The sequence below is a fragment of the Ranitomeya imitator genome, chromosome 1 (assembly GCF_032444005.1).
Source record: "Ranitomeya imitator isolate aRanImi1 chromosome 1, aRanImi1.pri, whole genome shotgun sequence".
Classification (NCBI taxonomy): Eukaryota; Metazoa; Chordata; class Amphibia; order Anura; family Dendrobatidae; genus Ranitomeya; species Ranitomeya imitator.
In genome coordinates this window covers 238,719,060-238,745,050 of record NC_091282.1, presented here as the reverse complement: position 1 = coordinate 238,745,050, position 25,991 = coordinate 238,719,060, and the positions used below count along the sequence as shown (strand labels likewise).

The 25,991-nt window shown below is 40.9% G+C and overlaps 1 protein-coding gene across 1 annotated transcript in view; it reads left to right on the top strand.

The window, feature by feature from the left end:
* The window catches only part of WSCD2 (WSC domain containing 2), a 762,862-nt gene that overhangs the window by 478,626 nt on the left and 258,245 nt on the right, over window positions 1-25,991 (top strand). The window contains exons 4-5 of the mRNA XM_069754742.1: window positions 6,064-6,178; window positions 18,461-18,645. Coding sequence (XP_069610843.1) covers window positions 6,064-6,178; window positions 18,461-18,645 — 300 coding nt within the window. The remainder of the gene's footprint in view (window positions 1-6,063; window positions 6,179-18,460; window positions 18,646-25,991) is intronic.

Sequence of the window (25,991 nt, the reverse complement as noted above, 5' to 3'; positions counted from 1 at the left end):
GGGATTTCTAGAAATCCCATGTCCACTATCCATTGCATATTCGCCTGCGGATCACCCGTGGACACTGACATCTTTCAAAACCGCAGCATGTCTCCGCAACTAAAATAAAATCAATAGAATATATTGAATGCAGTAAATCTGCACTGTTCAGTGAACACAAATGCGGATTTACCCGTGTTCAATAGAAGGTAGCGCTTTCGACGTATTGAACACGCACTGCGTTCAAAGCGCTGCTACTTCTGGATCATGGGAACTTACCCTAACTAGCGTTGAGTGATACCGTCCGATACTTGAAAGTATCGGTATCGGATAGTATCGGCCGATACCCGAAAAGTATGGGATATCGCCGATACCGATACCCGATACCAATACAAGTCAATGGGACACCAAGTATCGGAAGGTATCCTGATGGTTCCCAGAGTCTGAAGGAGAGGAAACTCTCCTTCAGGCCCTGGGATCCATATTAATGTGTAAAATAAAGAATTAAAATAAAAAATATTGATATAATTACCTCTCCAGAGGCCCCTGGACATCACTGCTGGTAACCGGCAGCCTTCTTTGCTTAAAATGAGCGCGTTTAGGACCTGAGAATGACGTCGCGGCTTCTGATTGGTCGCGTGCCGCTCATGTGACCGCCAAGCGACCAATCAGAAGCCGCGACATCATTCTCAGGTCCTAAATTCCTAGAATGAGGAGTTTAGGACCTGAGAATGACGTCGCGGCTTCTGATTGGTCACGTGGCGGTCACATGAGCGGCACGCGACCAATCAGAAGCCGTGACGTCATTGAAGTCCCTAAACACGCTCATTTTAAACAAAGAAGGCTGCCGGTTACCAGCGGTGATGTCCAGGGGCCTCCGGAGAGGTGAGCATATCAATATTTTTATTTTAATTCTTTATTTTACACATTAATATGGATCCGATACCGATTCCCGATACCACAAAAGTATCGGATCTCGGTATCGGAATTCCGATACCACAAGTATCGGCCGATACCCGATACTTGCGGTATCGGAATGCTCAACACTAACCCTGACATATCTATTTTTTTAAAGCATTCTTACTTTGCGTTCTTTTTCCACACCTAACTAAAACAGCAAAAAGGAAAAGTATAGAAATTATGGAAATCACAGAACTGATAGACATGTTAATGACATTGAAATGAAAGTAAAATATTCCAAACATCTCCACTAATTCAGTATTGTGTATAAGTGCCGCACACAGAAAAACTTACACTTTCACACTTTGTCCATTATCAATGAGATTGCTGATGGTTGTCTGAGGAATTTTCTGCCATAGAGAATGCAGATGGGCATGCAAATCATCAATGATGTCCCAGATGTGCATGTTTGGAGACAAGTCTGGTGATACTTCAAACCATGGTAGCACATTTAGGCCATGCAGGCTGCTCACAGTGGTACGAGTAACATGAGGTCTGGTGTTGTCATGTTGAAAAACATTGGACAGTTTGGAGAAATGTCCGTACTACTAGTTCCACTACCAAATTAATGTAATGCTGAGGTGTTATAATGTGTGTAATGAAGACCAGAGGGATCCAGCATTATGACACTTCACACCATAATCCCAAGAATAGGACTCGTGATGTTCCTTCATGAAGGTCTCTTCATGATGTTGACCACATTGTTTCCAGACAAATTCTTCAACTATCATTCCATCCATGACAAAAGCAGAGACTCTGCCCTGAGGATGATAGACCTTGATTCCAGCCTACTTTGCCATATTGCTATGCACCAAGATATATATATATATATATATATATATATATATATATATATATATAATAGAGAGAGAGTATATACCGTATTTTTCGGACTACAAGACATACCAGACCATAAGACTTACCTAGGTTTTAGAGGAGGAAATTAGAAAAAAAGAGGAATTGAAGCAAAAAATGTGGTCAATTCTGTACTTAATATCCCGTCCTGGTATATTTGGTCCCCTCATCCCCATCCTGGTATGTATGGCCCCTCTCAACCCTATCCTGGTGTGCATGGCCCCATCCTTATCCTGGTATGATTGTCCCCACCCCCATCCTGGTATGATTGGCCCACACATCTGTCCTGGTATGAATGGCCTCATCCTTATCTTGGTATGGTTGGCCCCCATCCCCATCATGGTATGCATGGCCTCATCATTATCCTGGTATGACTGGTTCACTTCCCCATCCTGGTATACATGGCCCCATCAGAAAACATTAGAAAAATAAACCATTACACTTACCTTCCTGCACTCCCTCACAGCGTCTTGTTCTGCAGGGCAGGGATGTCATGTGCTGGTTACAAGCCGAAGCTGCAGGAATACTCACTGCTCTGCATGCTGGGACTATGTGCGTGGAGGTCAGTGAGTATTCATTGCTCTTTGTAGCGAGCACAGTGTCAGCTGGAGCCACCGGCTACCTGCAGCTGCCGGTGGTCTCGTGTCCCCGCTACTAAAGTGAATGAATATTCACCACATTCCACACCCATGGGCGTGGAATGCAGTGAATATTAATTTCTCTTTAGCAGTGGGTACAGGAGTTGTTTTTTGTACTTGTTTGTTTATAAGCTGGGCAGCACGGTGGCGCAGTGGTTAGCACAGCAGCCTTGCAGCGCTGGGGTCCTGGGTTCTAATCCCACCCAGGACAACATCTGCAAAGAGTTTGTATGTTCTCTCCGTGTTTGCGTGGGTTTCCTCCGGGTACTCCGGTTTCCTCCCACATTCCAAAGACATACTAATAGGGATTCTAGATTGTGAGCCCCATCAGGGACAGTGATGATAATGTGTGCAAACTGTAAAGCGCTGCAGAATATGTTAGCGCTATATAAAAATAAAGATTATTATTATTATAAGCTGCGGCCACCGCCATCAGGGGCTTATCTACAGCATTCTGTAATGCTGTAGATAAGCCCCTAATGTAACCTGAAAGATAAGAAAAACAAGTTAGATTATACTCACCTGGGGGGCCGTCTGGTGCGGTGCAGTCCGGTCTGATGGGCGTCGCAGTCCGGGTCCGGCACCTCCCATCTTCATGCAATGACGTCCTCTTCCTTGCTTCCTGTCACGGCTCCTGCGCAGGCGGACTTTATCTGCCCTGTTGAGAGCAGAGCAAAATACTGCAGTGCGCAGGTGCTGGGCTTCTCTGACCTTTTCTCGTTGTCTGCCGGAAGCAAGGAAGAGGACGTCATCGCATGAAGATGGGAGGACCCACACCACGACACCCATCGGACCGCACCGGACCGCCCCCCCAGGTGAGTATAATATTTTTATCATCTTTCAGCTTACATCGGGGGTTTATATACAGCATTACAGAATGATGTAGATAAGCCCCTGATGGCGGTGGCCGCAGCTTATATACGAAAAAGTAGGTGACAGATTCCCTTTAATAATTACCTGTAGATGACAGTGTATGGACATCACGATACACTGGGACTTCTCTTTAAGATGCTTTGCCAAGAATTTGCTACAGATATTTTCAGTTGAAGACACAAAAGAGAATAGTAAAACCAAAAACACTCAGTTTGAAAAAATGTTGCAGTAATCCGCAAGTGCTAGTAAAAGATGTAAAAAACAGGGTATTTGGTTGATACGTTTTTTGCAAAAAATGTATACTAAGCTGCTCTACCAATCTTCACGGTATACCCTTATCAGAGCAGTCCTAACTAATGTATGCAATCCCTATCTGATGTATTTAAAAACCTGATCATCTGTATATTACCTGTGTGAACAGGGTTCAGAGAGGAAAAATCCATGTGTGCATACAGGGTAGAACAGCTTTTGTGCAGATAGCCCAAGAGGAGTGGTGGAACTCCCCAGTGTTGTAGACACAAGAGAACAATTATGGAAACAGGAACACATGGGCTACTTGCACAGTGAACAAGTCTGTATGATCATGTTCACACACCACCAAGAAACCTGAAGACACAAAAGAGAATAGTAAAACCAAAAACACTCAGTTTGAAAAAATGTTGCAGTAATCCGCAAGTGCTAGTAAAAGATGTAAAAAACAGGGTATTTGGTTGATACGTTTTTTGCAAAAAATGTATACTAAGTCATACAGACTTGTTCACTGTGCAAGTAGCCCATGTGTTCCTGTTTCCATAGATATTTTCAGTTGTTGCTTGTTTTTCCTTCAGTAAGTAAAGATTATTCTCAGTCAGGTTTACTCGGCCATAAATATATTTTCCATTAAATTACTTTAAGAAGCTATTGAGTTCTTCATCTACAATATTTGTACTGGAAAAATCTTCGCCATTAGGTTTGCAGAATATGACTGCATCTGCGCAGAATCTATGGTTCTATATATTTCAGAATAATACTTCTTTCTGCAGTCACATTAGGAGGTTGAAGCGGTCTCTGTTTGGCTACAAGGCTCACGTGACATAACAAACGTGATTCCCAGAAGAGCCAGTGCTGACAACCACTGGAATGGTGCCCACACCAGAGTTGAGTATAGCTGTTAGTATTTTATAAAGGGCGAACTCGGCGATTGAGAAGGGGTTGGCCGCACAGTGGACAACCTCTTTAAAGGGAAACTGTAGTCCATTTTAGTCCCCGTGAGCATAATGGATAGCAGTGAAAGCCGTGAAATACAAGAGAAATGATAACATGAAGGTATCTGCAAATGAGGCTGAAAGTGCATTGGATGTGATCATGAATCTTCTTCTCCGCTAACTGCCTGGTGCAATCCCTATCTCCGTACCTGACCGCTCTCTTCTCCACCGGCCAGGCAGCAAAGACAGCAGAGGTGGTGGGTGATGTTGAAGAAACTTGCTGTGTACTGGTCTATCACAATTCCCTTTCAGCCTCATTAGCATGCATGCTTAGATCACGATATCTCCATGATGGAGCATACTTTAGGGTTTCAATTAACTTGTATTTTCAACCTACATTGCCTTGTATTCTGGTAGGTAGGGGGGTCTAAAGTTGATGACAGATCCCATTAATGAATGTCTTGCACAGACACCTCTTGAGTTCAGATTTTAAATTTCCAATTTCCAAATGCAAATTCAATACTCAGAATCGACTCCACACTAACTTATTAATTTGTCAATAAATAGTGAGGTAATAAGTCAAACTGATCCATGAATTAGCTTAGAGAGAATCTGTCACCAGATTTTTGCCACCTAATCTGAGAAGAACATAATTTAGAGAGACCCCGATTCCAGTGATGTGTCAGTTACTGGGCTACTAAGTGTAGTTATTATAAAATCACAGTTTTTTTCCACACAGATTATCATTAGAAAACTAGTTAGCCAGCTGACATGTAGACAAGCATAATCATGAGATTTGTATGACTGCGCCTCACCGCTGATTGGCAGCTTACTGTGCATAGGCAAAAAGCTGCCAATCAGTGATGTGGGTTATAAAGAACTGTGCATTCAGAGAACTGGAAGATCTGCATTATATAAAACTGTGATTTTATTAAAATGATAACAAGCAGCCCAGTAACACATCGCTGGACTCAGGGTCTCAGTGCCTACATCATGCTGCTTTTAGATCAGCCTGCTAACAAATTCCCTTTGATAGGCAATTCTACAATTACTTTTGAACCTGAAAAATGTAAAGAAATTGTCTCTAATGGACAGGTAACTAAGAGAGTAAGAGCGTGCCATCAAAGAAACATATAATGACACACTATTGACCACTGCAGTCAGTCATAGGCTGCAGCGGTCCTGGTAACTTCTGAACAGAGCCGACATCACTTCTGGATTTGCCACAAATGTGCTGAAAGGTGACTAGGCCTCTGTTTATTATTTTACAAACATTTATATATATATATATATATATATATATATATATATAAAAATGTACTGAAGTGTTGGGAAACCTCTTTAAAGCTGTTTGTTCAAGTAGCTTATTATATAGTTACTGCTTCTCATATCTCTGCTGGAAATTTCAGTCGTAAAGTGGCATGAGTGAACCGAGACAATTCAAGCAATAATATCAAAAAAATTTTTTCGAAGCAAGCTAAGATCAAAATCCCCAAAAAGAATTTCCAAAAATGTTTTGCATGAGGCCCTCTTACGGACTGCCTGTAAAATGTTGCACTTCTATTGTCTTGCAGCAAAGTATATTGGATGCTATATGGATGACACGCGGCAGAGAGCGCTCCGTGGAGTGTCCTTTTTCGACTACAAAAAGATGACAGTGTTCCGTTGCCAGGACAACTGTGCTGAACGGTAAGGTGGCGATTGCTGAATGAATAGAGCTTTATTAGTTTGTGCACATCAACAAATTCTTTTCCCCTGCCAAATCCTTATTTTTTTTTATTTAATTCCCGATGTTGAACTGTGAGATTTATTCAGCATTTATACTTAGCAGTATCCTCCATCAGCCTTAATCAAATACCGGAGAACACACTGTATACTGTATCTTAAAGTGTTGAAAAAGAAGTAATAAAAATGTTTCAACAATAATAGGTCCATTTCTGACAGGATACTGGCAAACAGCAGCAGAACTTGGCAGGTCAATAGACAGGTTTTTTCCCATTAGAACATGAATATATAGCTGTCCCTTGAAAACACTGGTCCATTTATACAGATAACTCAGCTGTGTCAGGGTCTCGTGGGGAATTTCTTTGTAGTTATAGTAAACATAGCAACTGGCCATTCTGACTCCCATATGGTAACATCAGTCATAGATTTAATGAATGCACTTAATTATTGTTGAAATCCAATTACACTAATTCCCCCCAGTATATAGAGTAGTTATCGTGAGGTGTTGTTGCAAGAGATTTGCGGCTTCCAAACACATATTTGTGTGCCTGGCGTACAAAATGTTAATATTGGAAACTACTATTATAGTATTATCCCATTTTTCAGCCTGTGTATTACACTAGGATATCAACTGTATAACCTTGAGTTCCAAAAAGTCCACAGCATTCTTGAGCACATCGTTCTACTACATCTACCCATTATTCTGTATTCCAATACTACAGTATTCCATGGCAATTTACGTTCTTTACCAATGCATCCTCTACTGATTCCATAGAAGACAAACTGGACATGACCAAGACAGAAAAAAATAAAAGACCTAAATAGGACAATTGTTCAAGACATTGTACAAACAAGAGTAGGTTCACACAAGCTTTTACAAAATTGGTTACCGGTAGTTTCATCCCAAAAATTCCCATTATCATGATGTACAATAAAAATGTATGGTAGCGTGGAAGCACGAAAAATCAAATAATTTTATGGCCAAAAATGACAAAAGTATTCTCAAAGTGATACATTTATTGGCTATCTAGAAGTAATATAATTGTAAACTTTAAGAGCACAGGGTCTCCTTCTTAGGCCGGGGTCACACTTGCTAGTGCAAAGCGAGAGCTCGCGCATCAATACCCAGCACTGACGCCGACACTCGGGACCGGAGCATTCAGCTGCGTAGAAATACATGCAGCCGCACACTCCAGTCCCGATTGGCGGCGGCAGTGCCGGGTATTGATGCGAGAGACTCGCGCTGCACTTGCAAGTGTGACCCTGGCCTTAGGCATGTTTACAAATCAATCATTTGCATGAAATATGTTGCAGTACAATTAAAGGACCATGACCATCTATGAATAGTATCAAAGCCAGGCACTACATTAAAAAACAAGGATCAAAGTATATTCACACTGTGAAAAAAAAACTGACTGCACATGGTCAGCACTAGGAATTAATGTTTTCTCATGGGGGTGTTCAGGGGACAGTTTTTTCATGCAAACTGAATGTTTGCTTGAAAAAAATTACAGCGTGCACCAGATTTTCCATATTTTGAATGAGATTCACATATAAAAATGTTTAGGTGTGCAAAAAAAAGGATCCTATATGGATCATCGCTTAACATCCAAGTTTTACAAATACAGTGCCTTGCGTGAATATTTCGCCCCTGGAACTTTTCAACCTTTTGCCACATAGCATGCTTCAAACATAAAGACACTAAATGTAAATTTTTGGTGAAGAATCAACAAGTGGAACACAATTGTGAAGTTGAACAAAATTATTGGTTATTTTAAATTTTTGTGGAAATTCAAAAACTGAAAAGTGGGGTGTGCAATGTTAGTCGGCCCCTTTACTTTCAGTGCAGCAAACTCACTCCAGAAGTTCATTGTGGATCTCTGAATGATCCAATGTTTTCCTAAATGCCTAATGATGGTAAATATAATCCACCTGTGTGTAATAAAGTCTCCTTATAAATGCACCTGCTCTGTGATAGTCTCAGGGTTCTCTTTGAAGCACAGAGTGCATCATGAAGACCAAGGAACACAACAGGCAGGTCCGTGATACTGTTGTGGAGAAGTTTAAAGCTGGATTTGGATACAAAATGATTTCCAAAACTTTAAACATCCCAAGGAGCACTGTGCAAGGGATCATATTGAAATTGAAGGAGTATCATACCACTGCAAATCTACCAAGACCCGGCCGTCCCTCTAAACTTTCATCTCAAACAAGGAGAAGACTGATCAGAGATGCAGCCAAGAGGCCCATGATCACTCTGGATGAACTGCAGAGATCTACAGCTGAGGTGGGACAGTCTGTCCATAGGACAACAATCAGTCGTACACTGCACAAATCTGGCCTTTATGGAAGAGTGGCAAGAAGAAAACCATTTCTCAAAGATATCCATAAAAAATGTAATTTAAAGTATGCAACAAGCCACCTGGCAGACATACCAAACATGTGGAAGAAGGTGCTCTGGTCAGATGAAACCAAAATCAAACTTTTTGGCAACAATGCCAAACGACATGTTTGGCGTAAAGGCAACATAGCTCATCACCCTGAACACACCATCCCCACTGTCAAACATGGTGGTGGCAGCATCATGGTTTGGACCTGCTTTTCTTCAGCAGGGGCAGGGAAGATGGCTAAAATTGATGGGGAGATGGATGGAGCCAAGTACAGGACCATTCTTGAAGAAAACCTGTTGGAGTCTGCAAAAGACCTGAGACTAGGACAGAGATTTGTCTTCCAACAAGACAATGATCCCAAACATAAAGCAAAATCTACAATGGAATGGTTCACAAATAAACGTATCCAGGTGTTAGAATGGCCAAGTCAAAGTCCAGACCTCAATCCTATCGAGAATCTGTGGAAAGAGCTGAAAACTGCTGTTGACAAACTATCTCCATCCAACCTCACTGAGCTTGAAACAGGAACACATGGGCTACTTGCACAGTGAACAAGTCTGTATGATCATGTTCACACACCACCAAGAAACCTGAAGACACAAAAGAGAATAGTAAAACCAAAAACACTCAGTTTGAAAAAATGTTGCAGTAATCCGCAAGTGCTAGTAAAAGATGTAAAAAACAGGGTATTTGGTTGATACGTTTTTTGCAAAAAATGTATACTAAGCTGCTCTACCAATCTTCACGGTATACCCTTATCAGAGCAGTCCTAACTAATGTATGCAATCCCTATCTGATGTATTTAAAAACCTGATCATCTGTATATAACCTGTGTGAACAGGGTTCAGAGAGGAAAAATCCATGTGTGCATACAGGGTAGAACAGCTTTTGTGCAGATAGCCCAAGAGGAGTGGTGGAACTCCCCAGTCTTGTAGACACAAGAGAACAATTATGGAAACAGGAACACATGGGCTACTTGCACAGTGAACAAGTCTGTATGATCATGTTCACACACCACCAAGAAACCTGAAGACACAAAAGAGAATAGTAAAACCAAAAACACTCAGTTTGAAAAAATGTTGCAGTAATCCGCAAGTGCTAGTAAAAGATGTAAAAAACAGGGTATTTGGTTGATACGTTTTTTGCAAAAAATGTATACTACGCTGCTCTACCAATCTTCACGGTATACCCTTATCAGAGCAGTCCTAACTAATGTATGCAATCCCTATCTGATGTATTTAAAAACCTGATCATCTGTATATAACCTGTGTGAACAGGGTTCAGAGAGGAAAAATCCATGTGTGCATACAGGGTAGAACAGCTTTTGTGCAGATAGCCCAAGAGGAGTGGTGGAACTCCCCAGTCTTGTAGACACAAGAGAACAATTATGGAAACAGGAACACATGGGCTACTTGCACAGTGAACAAGTCTGTATGATTATGTTCACACACCACCAAGAAACCTGAAGACACAAAAGAGAATAAGGGTATACCGTGAAGATTGGTAGAGCAGCTTAGTATACATTTTTTGCAAAAAACGTATCAACCAAATACCCTGTTTTTTACATCTTTTACTAGCACTTGCGGATTACTGCAACATTTTTTCAAACTGAGTGTTTTTGGTTTTACTATTCTCTTTTGTGTCCTCACTGAGCTTGAGCTGTTTGCCAAGGAAGAATGGGCAAGAATTTCAGTCTCTTAATGTACAAAACTGATAGAGACATACCCCAAGTGACTTGCAGCTGTAATCGCAGCAAAAGCTGGCACAACAAAGTATTAAGTTAAACGGGCCGAATAATATTGCATGCCCCACTTTTCAGTTTTTGAATTTCCACAAAAATGTAAAATAACCAATACATTTCGTTCAACTTCACAATTGTGTTCCACTTGTTGTTGATTCTTCACCAAAAATGTACATTTGGTATCTCTATGTTTGAAGCATGATATGTGGGAAAAGGTTGAAAAGTTCCAGGGAGCCGAATACTTTCGCAAGGCACTGTAGATTGCTTTTTTATTTTAGGAAACTGCTCTTAATCTGGAATAGTGATGATCGAGCACTAAAATGTTTGGGACTCCTAGACTGGTAAAGCCTATGCACTAAGTACTGCTTTTGCAACCTAAAAAAAAAGTCATTTTCAGGGTTACATATTTTGTTTTTCCTTTATAAGAACTGCCAAAAATTAGAAGGAAGAAGGACTCCAATACACCCTGTATTAGACATAAAGGAGGACCCCATACACATTCTGTTAAAATTGTTAGGTACTGGGATGCCTAGACTCATAAAGCCCATGCACAAATTGCAAGGTCTGCCAAAAATTAGAAGGAGGGAGGTAGAGGAGGGACTCAGAAAACATCTTTTTCTCATTTTTAAGGAACTCCTACACCGGTAAAGCCCATGCACTAAGTGCAAGGGCTTAAAGACAATTATCACCGAGTGTGTATATCTATTTTCCAGGATGTGTATGATGCCCTCCTTAATAATTTTTCCAGGATGTGTTTGAGGCCTACTTCTACAATTTTCTTACATATACGCATCATACACATCCTGGAAAAGCAGAAAGCAAAGTCCACATGATGACCAAGTAAAAATATTGGAGCAAGGGCCAGATGATGACCCTCGAAGAATTTGGAGAGAGGACCACATGATCACTGTGCCATGGTAAAGTTGGCAGCATAAAGTCTTTCCGTCGGAAGATCTCAGTGATGCAGGAAAGGCATGGGCTACATTAAAGATGTCAACTGTTGCGTGGTTAGAAACTATCAGCGAGTATCTGTGAGTCAGACATCTTGCCCTTATCTGAGCTCAACTTGACCATGGAATCAACTTAAGGAGGGAGGGAGCAGTAACTAAGGCATGTGAGCCTCCGATTTGGCTCATCTCCATAGGCAATCCAACTAAAACTTTATTTTTCAAATGGATAAAAGGCCCAAAAGCATTTCTTGTGTTGGATGCCTGAAGCTCCTTGTTGTGCCAGTTGTACCCTGAGTGGCCTCGAATCAGGGACTCCTTGTTGTTGGCCACAGAATGTGATTTGCCCCTTCCAGTTGTTTATTACCTTGCTGGATTAGGGACTTTGAGCCATGAGAGGGTTCTACACCCTTTGCCATGGACTTTGCTCAATCAGCTGTGGACTTTGCCGCTCATGGATTGTGTCCTTGCCAGAGGACTATTGGGGGGATGGGTGATCAAGAGCTGATATCCCAAACAGGTTGAAATATTGTTTAGAAGAACTCAGACTTTTTCTTCTGGTGTCCCAACCCAGAGAGACCAGAGTTGTGCTGACTCAAGAGGGAAAAGGAGACTATTTTCTCTCCAGACAAGACACTTTTATTATTTATGTTTGATGTCTTGTTATGCAACAATTGTTGATGCTTTTCTATCTTTTGCAACATAATTTTTTTAGATTGTATCAATCTGCAGTTATACCTTTTCAGCTATCACAGTGATGATTTTCAGATACATAGGATTTTGTTTGCCTCCTTCTCATCTTTTCAGCATGGATAGGGTGAAAATGAGGAGGAGGAGACTGAGGAGGAGGAGTCACAGGAGATGGTTTCCAATGCTACAGAGGGTACTACCTACACCAGATTATTCCGGTCTGTTCATTGTGGATGGGCTAAAGAGGAAAAGGAGAGGGAGGAGGAAGAGATGAAGAGTCGTCCTTCTCGCGGGGACCTGTTGGGAGTCTGGCACATATGGCTGACTTTATGGTCCTCTGCCTTTTCCACAATTCTTACATTATATGCATTTTGGCCAACATGAGTTACTGGTTGTTCACTCTTCTCAACCAATGCTACAAGGAGAACTTTCCAGCTCTCCTTCCTGTGGCGGAGAGGTTTAGCAAAATGGTGCAATAGCAGAATACCTGGATGACAACAGCAATACATAAATCCAAATCAAATGTTGTGTTTTTTTTTGCATATTCCCATGCACCCATTATCACCCAAAAATGTGTATAGTCTTCATGATTTCTTCTTTTTCTTGTCCTCCTCCTCCTCCAAAACTATCCCTCCTCCTGTACCTATCCCTAAACTGAATGTAGATAACAGCGATTTTAATAAGAATAATAGATGTAACAATGATAAGGTGTTTTGGTTTTAGGTTACAGCAGCTAGGACTCTAAGGCTTTACACCCTGCTTATATGACTAATGCAAAACATGCCCTTCTCCAGAAACTATCCCTACAATAAATGCAGCTGAGAACAATATTAATAGGTAGAATTGATATGATAGAATATATGTAGCCCTGATAAGGACTGTTGGTTTAAGGTTTCTGTAACGAGGACTGTAAGGCTATAAACCCTGGCTATAGGCCTCTAATGCACTACTATCCCTTCATTAGATACCTCTAGACTAAATAAAATGAAGAGTGGTTTTAATAGGGACTAAAATAGAATAGATATAGACGTGATAAGGAGGTTTGTTTTAAGGTTGCAGCAGTAAAGGCAATAACCCCTGCCTAGATGGCTCTAATGCAAAACTAGCTCTTCTCCATCAACTGTCCCTACACTAAACGGTGCTAAGAGCAGTATTAATAGGTAATAGAATAGAGCAGATGTAACCCTGATCAGGACTGGTGGTTTTAGGTTTCTGCAGCTAGGACCCTGACTATAGGCCTCTAATGCATTACTATCCCTTCTCCAAAAGTTATCCCTACACTAAATACAGCTAACAGTGCTATTTACATTGAATATAATAGATTTAGCCATGAAAAGGGCTTTTATAGGTTTCTGCAGCAATGACTGAAAGGCAATATAAACCCTGCCTAGATGCCTCTAATGTAAATTTTCCTTTTCCAGCAACTCTCCCTACTCTGTTTCCAAGGTACAGTGTTGCAAGCATCATGTTACCAGATCTTATACATACCCAATGACGTGATTCGGCAGGCAAATCACAGAAATGCCAGTAGCCAATATGACTACGGCATTACCGTGAATGCAGGCAATCCCCTTATGCTTAGTGGCTGAAAAAGAGCTGCAAATGATGTGGGGCAAGGACTCGAGCATGTTCTTGAGCAACATGAGATACTCGTCCGAGTAGCAAGCTTGCCCAAGCACCCCCATGCTCGATCAAATATCAAGCAGTGGTGAGCATGCTCACTCATCACTACTGCAGATGTATAAAACTGATCCTATATAGATACCGTATGGATATCAAATGGCTTGCATATAGATGGCAATACAGTAAAATCTCAATCAAAGTAGACATCTGAACCTGACCAAGACTGAAAAAATAGAAGACATTTCAAAAACCTGACCTGCACATCCAAACATAGACTCAGTGTGAACAGGTGCTGAACCTAGAGTCGCCAACTCGTATATAGTTAAGTAAATAAGGCAGCACACTGCAGCGCTAAAACATGCAAACTTAAAAACACGAAATTTGAACTGCATTACTGCACTTGAAATATGAAAAATGAGAGCTTTTAGCGCATAAAAATGGCCAATTTTATGTGTACCTGGTAGCCACTTTACGGCATCTCTCTTATACCAGGTCCTAGCTTCAGGTGTTTTAATTACAGCAGGTCCAATACCCCTCCACAGAGAGAGAGAATTTTAGTCTAAGAAGAGGTTTCACATGCACCCATTCAGATGGAGACGTTTATTCTCAGCGAGGTAAGGAAAGCGTAGGACCTGGTATAAGAGAGATGCCGTAAAGAGGCTATCAGGTACACATAAAATTGGCCATTTTTATGCGCTAAAAGCTCTCATTTTTCATATTTCTAGTGCAGTAATGCAGTTCAAATTTCGTGTTTTTAAGTTTGCATGTTTTAGCGCTGCAGTGTGCTGCCTTATTTATTTAACTATATACGAGTTGGCGACTCTAGGTTCAGCACCTGTTCACACTGAGTCTATGTTTGGATGTGCAGGTCAGGTTTTTGAAATGTATTCTCTAGCCTTCTGATCGTGCATTCCGCCTCCTAGCTTCAGGTGTTTTAATTACAGCAGGTCCAATACCCCTCCACAGAGAGAGAGAATTTTAGTCTAAGAAGAGGTTTCACATGTACCCATTCAGATGGAGACGTTTATTCTCAGCGAGGTAAGGCAAGCGTAGGACCTGGTATAAGAGAGATGCCGTAAAGAGGCTACCAGGTACACATAAAATTGGCCATTTTTATGCGCTAAAAGCTCTCATTTTTCATATTTCTAGTGCAGTAATGCAGTTCAAATTTCGTGTTTTTAAGTTTGCATGTTTTAGCGCTGCAGTGTGCTGCCTTATTTACTTAACTGAAAAAATAGAAGGTCTGACAATTGTTTAAGCTATTGTAAGAATAATAACATGAGTTAACAGTCTAAAAAACAGTTACCTTTCTGGACTGAGAAGACAGTTTTCTTAAATAACATGCCAATTACATACAGTGGGGATGGAAGAAACTTGAGGTCTTTAAGGCTGCCGTCACACTATCAGTATTTGGTCAGTATTTTACATCAGTATTTGTAAGCCAAAAATCAATATAATCACATAGGAGAGCAGACGTGATGATTTATGCAAAGCATAGTAGATAAAGTGGGACAGATACAGTTCAGAGATGGAAAAAAAAGAGGGCAAGGAAAAAAAGACCAAAAAAGGTCACTGTTCCCCTGTTTGACTTGTTGCCCAGCAAGTGCTTGATTGATGCAGATTTCATCATGTAGTAGGCTAAGATGCAAGTTATATTTTTGAGTTACACTGAGCATTTTTCTAACTTAATATGTACCTGGAGTGCAGTTTCTAATGGACTGACTGACAGAATTGATAGATTTTCTGGTTAGTGATTAATCATGTTACAGGCCTCACCATAAGGAAGAAAATAATGGACCAACCAAACAAACCAGTCATATTTCTTTGGGAAGCTAAAAAAGGGTTTTTTTTTTAAAGAGGCTGGCCACTTTATCATTATTTGACAAATGCGGGAACATGATTTTGTGGCACTTACTACTGTATAAGTATGACAGGTTCTCCAGCACGTGTTAGTGCTGACTTTCATACAGACTGCACAGCTCTACTGTTCTCTAGATGAAAATTGATAGAGGGTCATGCAATAAGACCTGTCTATTAGCCTCCTCCCTTTGAAAATCACCTTTGCTATGTGCAAAGAATTTTAACTCCTTTCCTCTGCAGCAAATTTTCATCGTTGCACTTTTTTCCTCTACTTCTTCCAAGTGCCATAACTTTTTTTATTTTTCAGTCAATATAGCGATATGAGAGCTTGTTTTTTATTGGAATGACTTGTAATTTAGAATTATATCATTATTTTATCATGTAATGTACTGGAAAATGGCATGAAAATTCAAATTGGATGAAATGGTGAACAAAATGCAATTTTGCCATTATTTTGGAGGTTTTATTTGTATGGCATTCATTGAATGATAAAACATGATTTTCCAGCAAGTACAGTTACAACAGTAACAAGATTGCTTCATTTTTTTAAGAGGTGAAAAACTTGGGAACTTTATAATAAAAAAAAATTGATTTGTGTTGTCATTTTCTGAGACCCATAACAATTTTTATATTTCTATCGATTGAGCTGTTTGAAATTTGTTATTTGCATGGCAAGCTGACCCTTTTATTGATGCCAATTTTTGTACATAGGATATTTCTATTGCTTTCTAATGCATTTTTTAGGGAGGTGTAGTGACTGAAAAACTGAAATGCTGGCATTTCTTTTTTTGGAGTCTATTGTTTGGTTAATTAATTTTATAATTTAATATATCAGACTTTTATGGACAAGGCAATACCAAATTTATTTATTTATTTAGTTTCTTTATTTTCCGTGGGGGAGATTTTAATTTTATGTTTAAACCCCCCCTCCCCTTTTTTTTAGCTATAGTTAGGTGATTTGAACCTTATGTCAATATAATAGTATTGCAGTATATAATAAGAATCACAATATCCTATGAGACCCAGCCTTTAGTTAAGTTTCACAGGAATACCAAGATGGCAACAACGGGGGCCTTCAACAGGCCCCTGGAAGTTATGGTAACCCATCAGTTGTCTGAAATCACATGGCTAAGGGGAAAATTTATGCCAGGATCCACGAACAATGAAGCCGAGATTGACAGCAGCATTTAAATGTTATATAGCAGAGACTGGAGCTCAGCTCTGGCTGCTGCTGATAGACACATATACTGGCTACTTTATTAGTTATAGCTGGCATCAGATACATGTGGAGAGAGCTGACATCATGAACTCCCTCATTGTCACCCCCACAATGATGTACCTCTATGTCGGTTTGCTTTCAGGTGTTGATTGGAGGAGGAGATGGACAGTAGAGCTGTGTATTCTATGGGGAAGGCTGTGCTAAAAATGCAGGAAACAAATTTGTTATGTTCGTTATGCTTACATACAGAGTGATTACAAAAGAATGGTGCACAATTCTAGCCTTGGTATTCATGTTTGTGAGAACATAGCACAAATTTATTAACAAGAAAGAAACACTATCCATCCACAGTCCAGTCACGTACCAGAATATATTGCATATGGACTCCACTGTTTCAGTTGAATTATCTCAGGTCGATTCGCCAATGTAGCGTTGGCCTCCACAATCGCCAGAACTTCATTCTGTGATGTTACATCAAGGACACTGTGTATCTGACCCCCCCCCCCCCAGTTTCAGGATCTGAATGCACTGAGGCAATGCATCACTGAAACAGTGGAGTCCATATCTGAGGATATATTGGCAGAAGTCTGGACAGAGCTGGACTACCGCCTAGACATCTACCATGTACCCATGGAGATCACTTTGACCATTTTTAGTGTGTAGATAAAGCTTGGACAGATAGTGTGTCTTTTCATGTTAATAAATTTGTGTTCTCTCGGTTATGAATACCCAGGTTTTAATTTTGCACCATCATTTTTGAATCACCCTTTAAAATTAAAATCCACAAAATCAAATTCCCTACACACTTGATAAGATGAAGTGACCAACCCCTTTAAAAATTTCAGAGGCATGTGCCCCAGGTAATGTGGCCAGAAGGACCACTAACAAGTTTTCTTACAGTGCAAAAAACTTCAGCTGAACATTTTGCCCCAGGTAAAGGAAAGTCTACCAGGATAGCGCTGCTGGGTATTCTCAAGAAGCAGAGTATCAACATCTATAATGTCAAAATGAATAGACTAATATTTAAAAAAACGTATGACATTCACCATTAATTGATGTGTTTTATTTCTAATATAAACTACTTTCCTTTCATTCCATAGGTAAAATAGACATACATTTCGCATTAGTATACTCTGAATGGTAGTTTATGTGCTCAGTGTTTTATTATATATACATACGAGTAATATAAAAAACCCTAAGGAATAAGACTCCCTCCATTCATGATAATGTGCATCTGTCAAATGATCAATTTAGACATAGGAAAAATGACACTATTTCTAGGTCCCAATGCATCGGGCTACCTGATTAAAATACAGTGTAGGAGCAGAATGATTTCTTTCAATCATTGCTCAGGGAATTGTCCCAAGTGAATCTCCTCTATAGTAACAAACACATGAGCTATAAATGAATTGGCCGCAAGCATCAGGGACCATAAATCTGACCCAGAAGAGAGAATTAAGTATACAGAAATAGAAGCGTATACATGGCCAGCGAGAATTGCCATTTCCATATTTCAGACTGTATCACGATGATGGATGTTCACTGTAGCACATTCTGTGTAATTGTCTTATTTCTAAAGACCTGCACAAACATCTTCATTCTTAGTCATGTGCCTTCATAAAGAGAGACAGAGGTTGGTATAAAGCTGGAATCCCAAATATTCTATGACTTATTAATCTAGGGAAACAGTAGATTGACCATAGTATGAAGAACTTGATTCATTCAATCAATGATACGTCACTATTGTTTATACATATGTACATTGTTTTATTGCAGGGGTTATATGTATGCTGGCCTTGAATTTGGTGCTGAATGTTACTGTGGTCACAAAATTAAAGCCTTAAATGTTAGTGAATCGGAATGTAACATGGAGTGCAAAGGAGAAAAAAGCAACATGTGTGGTGGAGTAAACCGCTTGTCTATTTACAGACTGGAGCTCACGCAGGAGTCTGCGAGGAGGTGTGAGTACTGTTTTCCAATTATTAACTTGTGTAGATGCAGCTGAACTTCATAACAAAAGTTATGGTTAACTATTTGGCAAGGAGGTCAAACTAGCTCTTCTTCCATGCTAATTGGGTGCGTAGATTTCTTAGGTTACATTGAGATACCTGGGATTTTTCAGGTACGCAAGAAACGGTCCGACTGTTATCTGTGTATTGGATCGGAGTTTCATTACTGTTTCAGTTTTTACCATCAGAGTTTCATCAGTGATTTTGAAGCATCAAAAATAGGTAAATACATTACAAAGCCTCTGCTATTCATTGCAAAGCTACTCACGGGATGCACACGGACTGTACACTAAGGCTATCCTTGTGCTGTCTGTGATTTTCATAGACCCATAGACCTGTACAGGTGATTTTGACTCATGACTCCAATCAAAAATGGATGTGTCTCTGTGGTTATTTTGTGCGCCAAAAAGCACACACATGGGAATAACACCATAGACTTTAATGAGTACTTGTTCCATGACCTCAGGTACAGTATATTTCGGAAACACATAATTTGTTTACGTTGGCACTCTTATATCTCTAGACAGTGTGTCCATGGATCCTAAGTAGATGAATAATACCAAGCTGTGCACTGCTTCCTCCATCATTTTATAGTTTCTTTAACATCTACGTACACTGTGTTACATACTATGTAGCTCTGTTATATACTACGTTGGTTGTGTTATATAGTACATCACTTTGCAATTTAGTACGTAGCCTGTGCTATATACTACCTACATATTCAATAGTACCCGATACGTTAGAATCGGGCCACCATCTAGTCATTATATAGTTTCTTTAAGATCTTGCCCTATGTACTGAATATTTGCAGGCTATCGCTCCCTCCACTGCATTCGTTAAACACTCACTGATACTTTCCAATGATCCCATGTTTATTAGCCTGCAGCTTCCCTATTACAGGTCAGTGGGATTCTCTTCTAGCCCTCTGCGTCAAGACATCAATAATTTGTTGCAAAGTACTCACAGAGCACCATTGCCATGGCTCCTGATTCTGGTAAAAATTAATAAAATAAGCACTTATAAGCTATAATATAGTCCAAGTATAAAATGAGTGCAAAATTACCACGAGAAAAGTGTTCGGTAAGGCAAAACCAATACAAGGAACCTGTTGTCAGTTTTCCCTGTTCTAAATGCTCCCCATAACTGTTTTCCTACTTTAATGAACTTACTAAATGTTTAGTGAAAATTTTGATTGTCTAAACCTATGTGAATGTATGTGTAGTGTACTGTAGATGCTTTTATATACTCATCGATTAAAGTCTTCCCAAGTTTCCAGTGCCATTCTGGTCCTCTTCTGGCTCACATAACGCCTTTTTCCGTTATAATAGATGCATGTGAATAAAATCCACGCTGCTGCGACAAACGATGGATCCAGATATAGTTATAAGATGTTCGGGTGGTTTATTCAACGCGTTTTGAAGCTCAGGGCTTTCTGTGGAAACCTCCTGAAGAAGAAGCCATGAGCTTCGAAACACGTTGAATAAACCACCCGAACATCTTATAACTATATCTGGATCCATCATTTGTCGCAGCAGCGCGGATTTTATCCACATTCATCTATTATAACGCTTCTGAGAGGTCGCAACGCTGACCTGTGGATCCGCAGCAGCTGACAACTACACGCTTTTACTTTGTATCACAGGTGAGCAGTTCTCTCATAATTGATTGGAAACAATCCTGGGGTAAGACCCTATTTGCGCTTTTTTGTCTCTTACCTTTCTATAATGACGCCTTTTTCGAATTGCCAGCTCATACTGGGTCTTTATGTGAACTGGAAGTCTCCTTTGCAATGAAAGCCTATGGAGCTTTTTTGTGACACACCATAGACCTATAGTATAAAAGCGACTTCCAGTTCACACAGAGAGCTCAGTATGTGCCTGCAAGTCGGAATAGAAGCCAAGTGACCAGGAAGAGGAATGGAGATACGCTGGAAACTGTGGAAGACGGCAATTGGCGAGTACATTAATTTGCCTTATACTACCCATGTACATTTACACAAGTTTAGCCATTAAAAAGTTTAATGGAAGTGCTTCATTAATTAGTCCAACACTGTAACCTTAGATAACTACAAAATAGTTTTTGTTTCTGTTTGGCACATGAAAATTCCCACAACGTGGTCTGATGGCGTTACCTGGACTATTTTCAGACAATACTGCCTTGGAAATAATCATGTTACCTAGTGTTGATTTACATAAATAACATCCCATATGTCATCCATATCTAGCAATAAATATTGTTTTCTTCAGCCAAAGTCTGGTGCATATGCATAAGCGAGCTTATTTACTGCCCTGAACAAAGGGTAAGGACCATGTGATATTCTGTGATAAGCAGAGCAAGCTTTGCTAAATACAATGATGTAGGGGAAATCACCTATGTCAAACATTATCTATACTTCAGGAGGCTCTGAGGACAGTCCAGGTCCGCCCATCAGACCACAAAGTGAGCTTTTATAAATGATCCGGGACAGAAATAAGGCTATTTTTGCAGGTATTCACTTTGGTGTTGTACAATTATACATTTAGAAAGGTCATTTCATTCTGCGTCGAGGACAGAATAGAACATAAGAGCCTTCTGAGTCATAGGTTTCTGAAGTCTGACAATAATGTAAAAGTCTACAACGGGTTATGAGAGTGAATCAGTATGAATATATTTATTGTGCACAAGGAGGGGGAGCTCTAACTACATTCACAAAATTCTGCACCATTACCTCTTACCTGTAAACTTTCATTGAGCAATACATGCCAGTTATTATTGTACACTGTGTATCTAAAAATGTTATGATGACTGGTCCAGGCCAAGTGAACAGTACATTAGTCATCTTGCCCTTTTAGAGTTTCAGTCCTTATAAGCACATAATGGTGAATGTATTTCTTTGAATGAGAACTGAGTCTGGAGTTATATGTTAATTTCTGAGCTGATTTACTTAGTATACCATGTCTTCCCTTAATTTTCACTCACCTAGTGTCATCTGCACATATCTAACTATATTTATGATGGTTGTAATTTGTTAAACCCTATCCATAGAACAGGACATATTTTTCCTAGTACACCGTGATAATAAGTACAGCTCATCAATGGTGATGCTAGAAGGGCTATCTGTCGAGAAGAACCTAACAAAAAAAGAGAGAAAGACTATGCACACAGTGGGATCAGCTGCATATAACAAATTTTATTATCCAAAACACCTCACCCCGCACAAAAGGCACAGTAAGGAAAAGCACACATTTAAAAACAATTAAAACAAAAACAACCTATCCACATCCCCCCAAAAAACAGTCACAGGGATCCACATAATAACATATAAATCATATAGCAGACATTAAAGGATTAGGGCAGAATAACATCAACACATATGATTGTCTAATATCCGGTACTGCCCACTAAAGAGGTCTGACTAAAGAGAGTATGTTAATTCGATCCTACATGTGACCAATATACCCCAATCGCACCACTGGTCTGTGATAGATGTGTAATATTGTCCAAAAAAGGACGTCAAACACTAGACCAGAGAAGCTCACTTGTATGACCCATAAGTGCAATGTCCTTAATCTGGCACCCCATCTAATACATTACCAAGTAAAGCAGAACCTGCTACCGAGTCAGTCACTCATAGGTATCCAGGGGGAGAAAAAGGAATAAGCGTGCCCCAAAAAGTAGTATGGGCACGGCAATCATACAATAGCTGGTCCTATCAAATAAAGTTGGGTGATCCAGAGAATGGAGCTGGGGTCAAAGTAAAATGAAGGCAATTACTCAATGCTCATCAGAAACATCAATATGGGAATTTGTGCATAAACATAAGTTGGCAGGAAAATACAAGTGCAAAAACTACAAAGAGGTACCATGAAACCTATATACAAGTTTGAACATGGCAATAGTATTCCTTGTGTGCATGCGTGTTAACTGCACTATTCTTCGTTGAGAGAAATGTAAGCAAAAGGTGCACATACATGCCCATGCAAGGTGTACAGAGTGTGGAGTCACATTTATTACACAGGCAGTCTGGTACCACAGTCATACCATGCATACTGGTCATAATTGCAAGAGATCTCACATCTCGTATATTAACTTCCAACTACCCCTGTAAGCAGTAACAAACCCTAGAAGGAAGGAAGAAGTTCGTAGATGTTACACTGTACACATATACGCAAGCACGTAGGTATAAAGGTAATCCAAAGCGGGCACAAGTAAAAAAACAAGGCCCATATGGGGTGAACCGGTCCATATACGGGGTGTTAGTGATCAGGCCAGACCAGCAGCATAATGCATCTTATTGGGTAAATACATCCCCACCAGAGCTGGTGACATCAGCTTAACCAGTCCCAAAGCTGTATTCCCGGGACTAAACTTGCTTATAAAAGCCGGTAAACAGCAATTCCTCATTGATCCCTATGGGAGCCCGACTATCAAGATTGTAAATCCACTTGGACTCTCTCCTAAGTAGGTCCAACACAGTGTTACCACCCCGGATATCCGCTTTCACCCCCTCCAGCCCCATGACCTTCAAGCTCACCGCAGAACCACCATGTATCTGCAGGAAATGTCCTGCCACTGATGTAAGCTGTTTTCCCTTCTCCCGATCCCTTTTAGCAGTGTTAATGCTAGACAAATGCTGTTGCACCCGGCGCCTAAGCTCCTGTGTTGTGTACCCCACATATAGTTTTGGGCACCCACACACCAGTGCATACACCAGATTCCTGGTACGGCAGTTGAAATAAGCTGGCGGTTCAATTCTTTTTGGTAAGTGTGGAAGCGTTATACCCGTGTCCGATATCATGAAACCGCATTCACTGCATCCACCACATGGATAAGAACCAAAGATACAACCACAGCTGCCACTCCTCACGGATGCCCGTTTAAAATGGCTAGATACCAGTTCATCCTTGAGGTTCCGTGACCTTCTGGCCACCATTCTCGGTGCAGGAGCAAGCCAAGGGTATAGTTTGGGTTCTGTAAGTAAGATGTTCCAATTTTTCTTAAGGATCCCATACACATCCCCCCATTGATTATGGTACACAGTAATCAGATCTATTGTCCGTGCATTCTTCTTCGGTTTGGGTTTAAGTATATCCTCCCATTCGCATTGCTGAGAGTGCTGGAATGCTCGCGAGATCACTTTTTGCGGAAACCCCCTGGCTTGAAACCTGTCAGTAAGTTTCTTAGATTCTGCCCGAAAGTCGTCCTCAGTTGAGCAGTTCCTTTTCACCCTCAGAAACTGTCCCTTGGGTATACTGTTGCGAAGATGGATCGGGTGTGCACTGTCGTAATGAAGTAAACTGTTGGTGGCCGTCTCCTTCCTATGTAGATTCGTGATAATATGGTTGTCCTTCATGATGATGTTCAAGTCCAGGAAGTCCACCCTAACAGGGGATATCTTGGATGTGAGTCTGATATTCCATGGATTCCTGTTGAGCAGATCAATAAAGTCATTACATGTCTCCAGGGTCCCAACCCAAAAGAAGAGAACATCATCAATAAACCTGTGCGATTCCAGCACCATTTGGGTGCCCAAAACTATATGTGGGGTACACAACACAGGAGCTTAGGCGCCGGGTGCAACAGCATTTGTCTAGCATTAACACTGCTAAAAGGGATCGGGAGAAGGGAAAACAGCTTACATCAGTGGCAGGACATTTCCTGCAGATACATGGTGGTTCTGCGGTGAGCTTGAAGGTCATGGGGCTGGAGGGGGTTGAAAGCGTATATCCGGGGTGGTAACACTGTGTTGGACCTACTTAGGAGAGAGTCCAAGTGGATTTACAATCTTGATAGTCGGGCTCCCATAGGGATCAATGAGGAATTGCTGTTTACCGGCTTTTACAAGCAAGTTTAGTCCCGGGAATACAGCTTTGGGACTGGTTAAGCTGATGTCACCAGCTCTGGTGGGGATGTATTTACCCAATAAGATGCATTATGCTGCTGGTCTGGCCTGATCACTAACACCCCGTATATGGACCGGTTCACCCCATATGGGCCTTGTTTTTTTACTTGTGCCCGCTTTGGATTACCTTTATCCCTACGTGCTTGCGTATATGTGTACAGTGTAACATCTACGAACTTCTTCCTTCCTTCTAGGGTTTGTTACTGCTTACAGGGGTAGTTGGAAGTTAATATACGAGATGTGAGATCTCTTGCAGTTATGACCAGTATACATGGTATGACTGTGGTACCAGACTGCCTGTTTAATAAATGTGACTCCACACTCTGTACACCTTGCATGGGCATGTATGTGCACCTTTTGCTTACATTTCTCTCAACGAAGAATAGTGCAGTTAACACGCATGCACACAAGGAATACTATCGCCATGTTCAAACTTGTATATAGGTTTCATGGTACCTCTTTGTAGTTTTTGCACTTGTATTTTTCTGCCAACTTATGTTTATGCACAAATTCCCATATAGATGTTTCTGATGAGCATTGAGTAATTGCCTTCATTTTACTTTTGTTTTTTTCCTTAGCGCGGGCTATATATTTTCCGGGTGAGTGTGCACTATCTTCATTTTTACCATCCGACTTGTATGGATTTATCTAAGCACGGCGCACTTACTTTGGATTGCAGGGCACTTTTTGCATGCAGTCTTGTGTGAGAAGATACACTGGCGTGCGTGCGCGCCGCTAGTGTATCTGTGTGCCGTTACCATTGCGCATGACCGGGCTTTCCCTGTTTGGGACACCGAGCGTGCGCAAATGGATGTTGTATTTCTTGGAGCGCGGGACTAGTGCGCGTGCGTACTCACTTCAAAATAGCACATCTCCTATTGGCGCTCTGGTCCCTCTGCACTATTGCGTGGTACGTGAGAGCCGATTGGTTGCCACGCTGCAGGTCATGGGTTGCGCTTGAAGTGCGCATGTCCGGTAGTGTTTACCCAGCGCCATGCATCCGCCGGTCTCTGGGACATCGCCAGCAGCCGCTCAGGTGACGATGATTATTGGTATTACACACCACACATAAAAGGCCTGTTTGGGGGCCAGGTTCAGTATCTTCCCCTGACGAAGACGCCTTAGTAGCGTCGACACGCGTTGGGTTCCTATCCTCCTCCCCCTCCCCCCATATATATTTTCTGGACTCCTTTGACCCCAGCTCCATTCTCTGGATCACCCAACTTTATTTGATAGGACCAGCTATTGTATGACTGCTGTGCCCATACTACTTTTTGGGGCACGCTTATTCCTTTTTCTCCCCCTGGATACCTATGAGGGACTGACTCGGTAGCAGATTCTGCTTTACTTGGTAATGTATTAGATGGGGTGCCAGATTAAGGACATTGCACTTATGGGTCATACCAGTGAGCTTCTC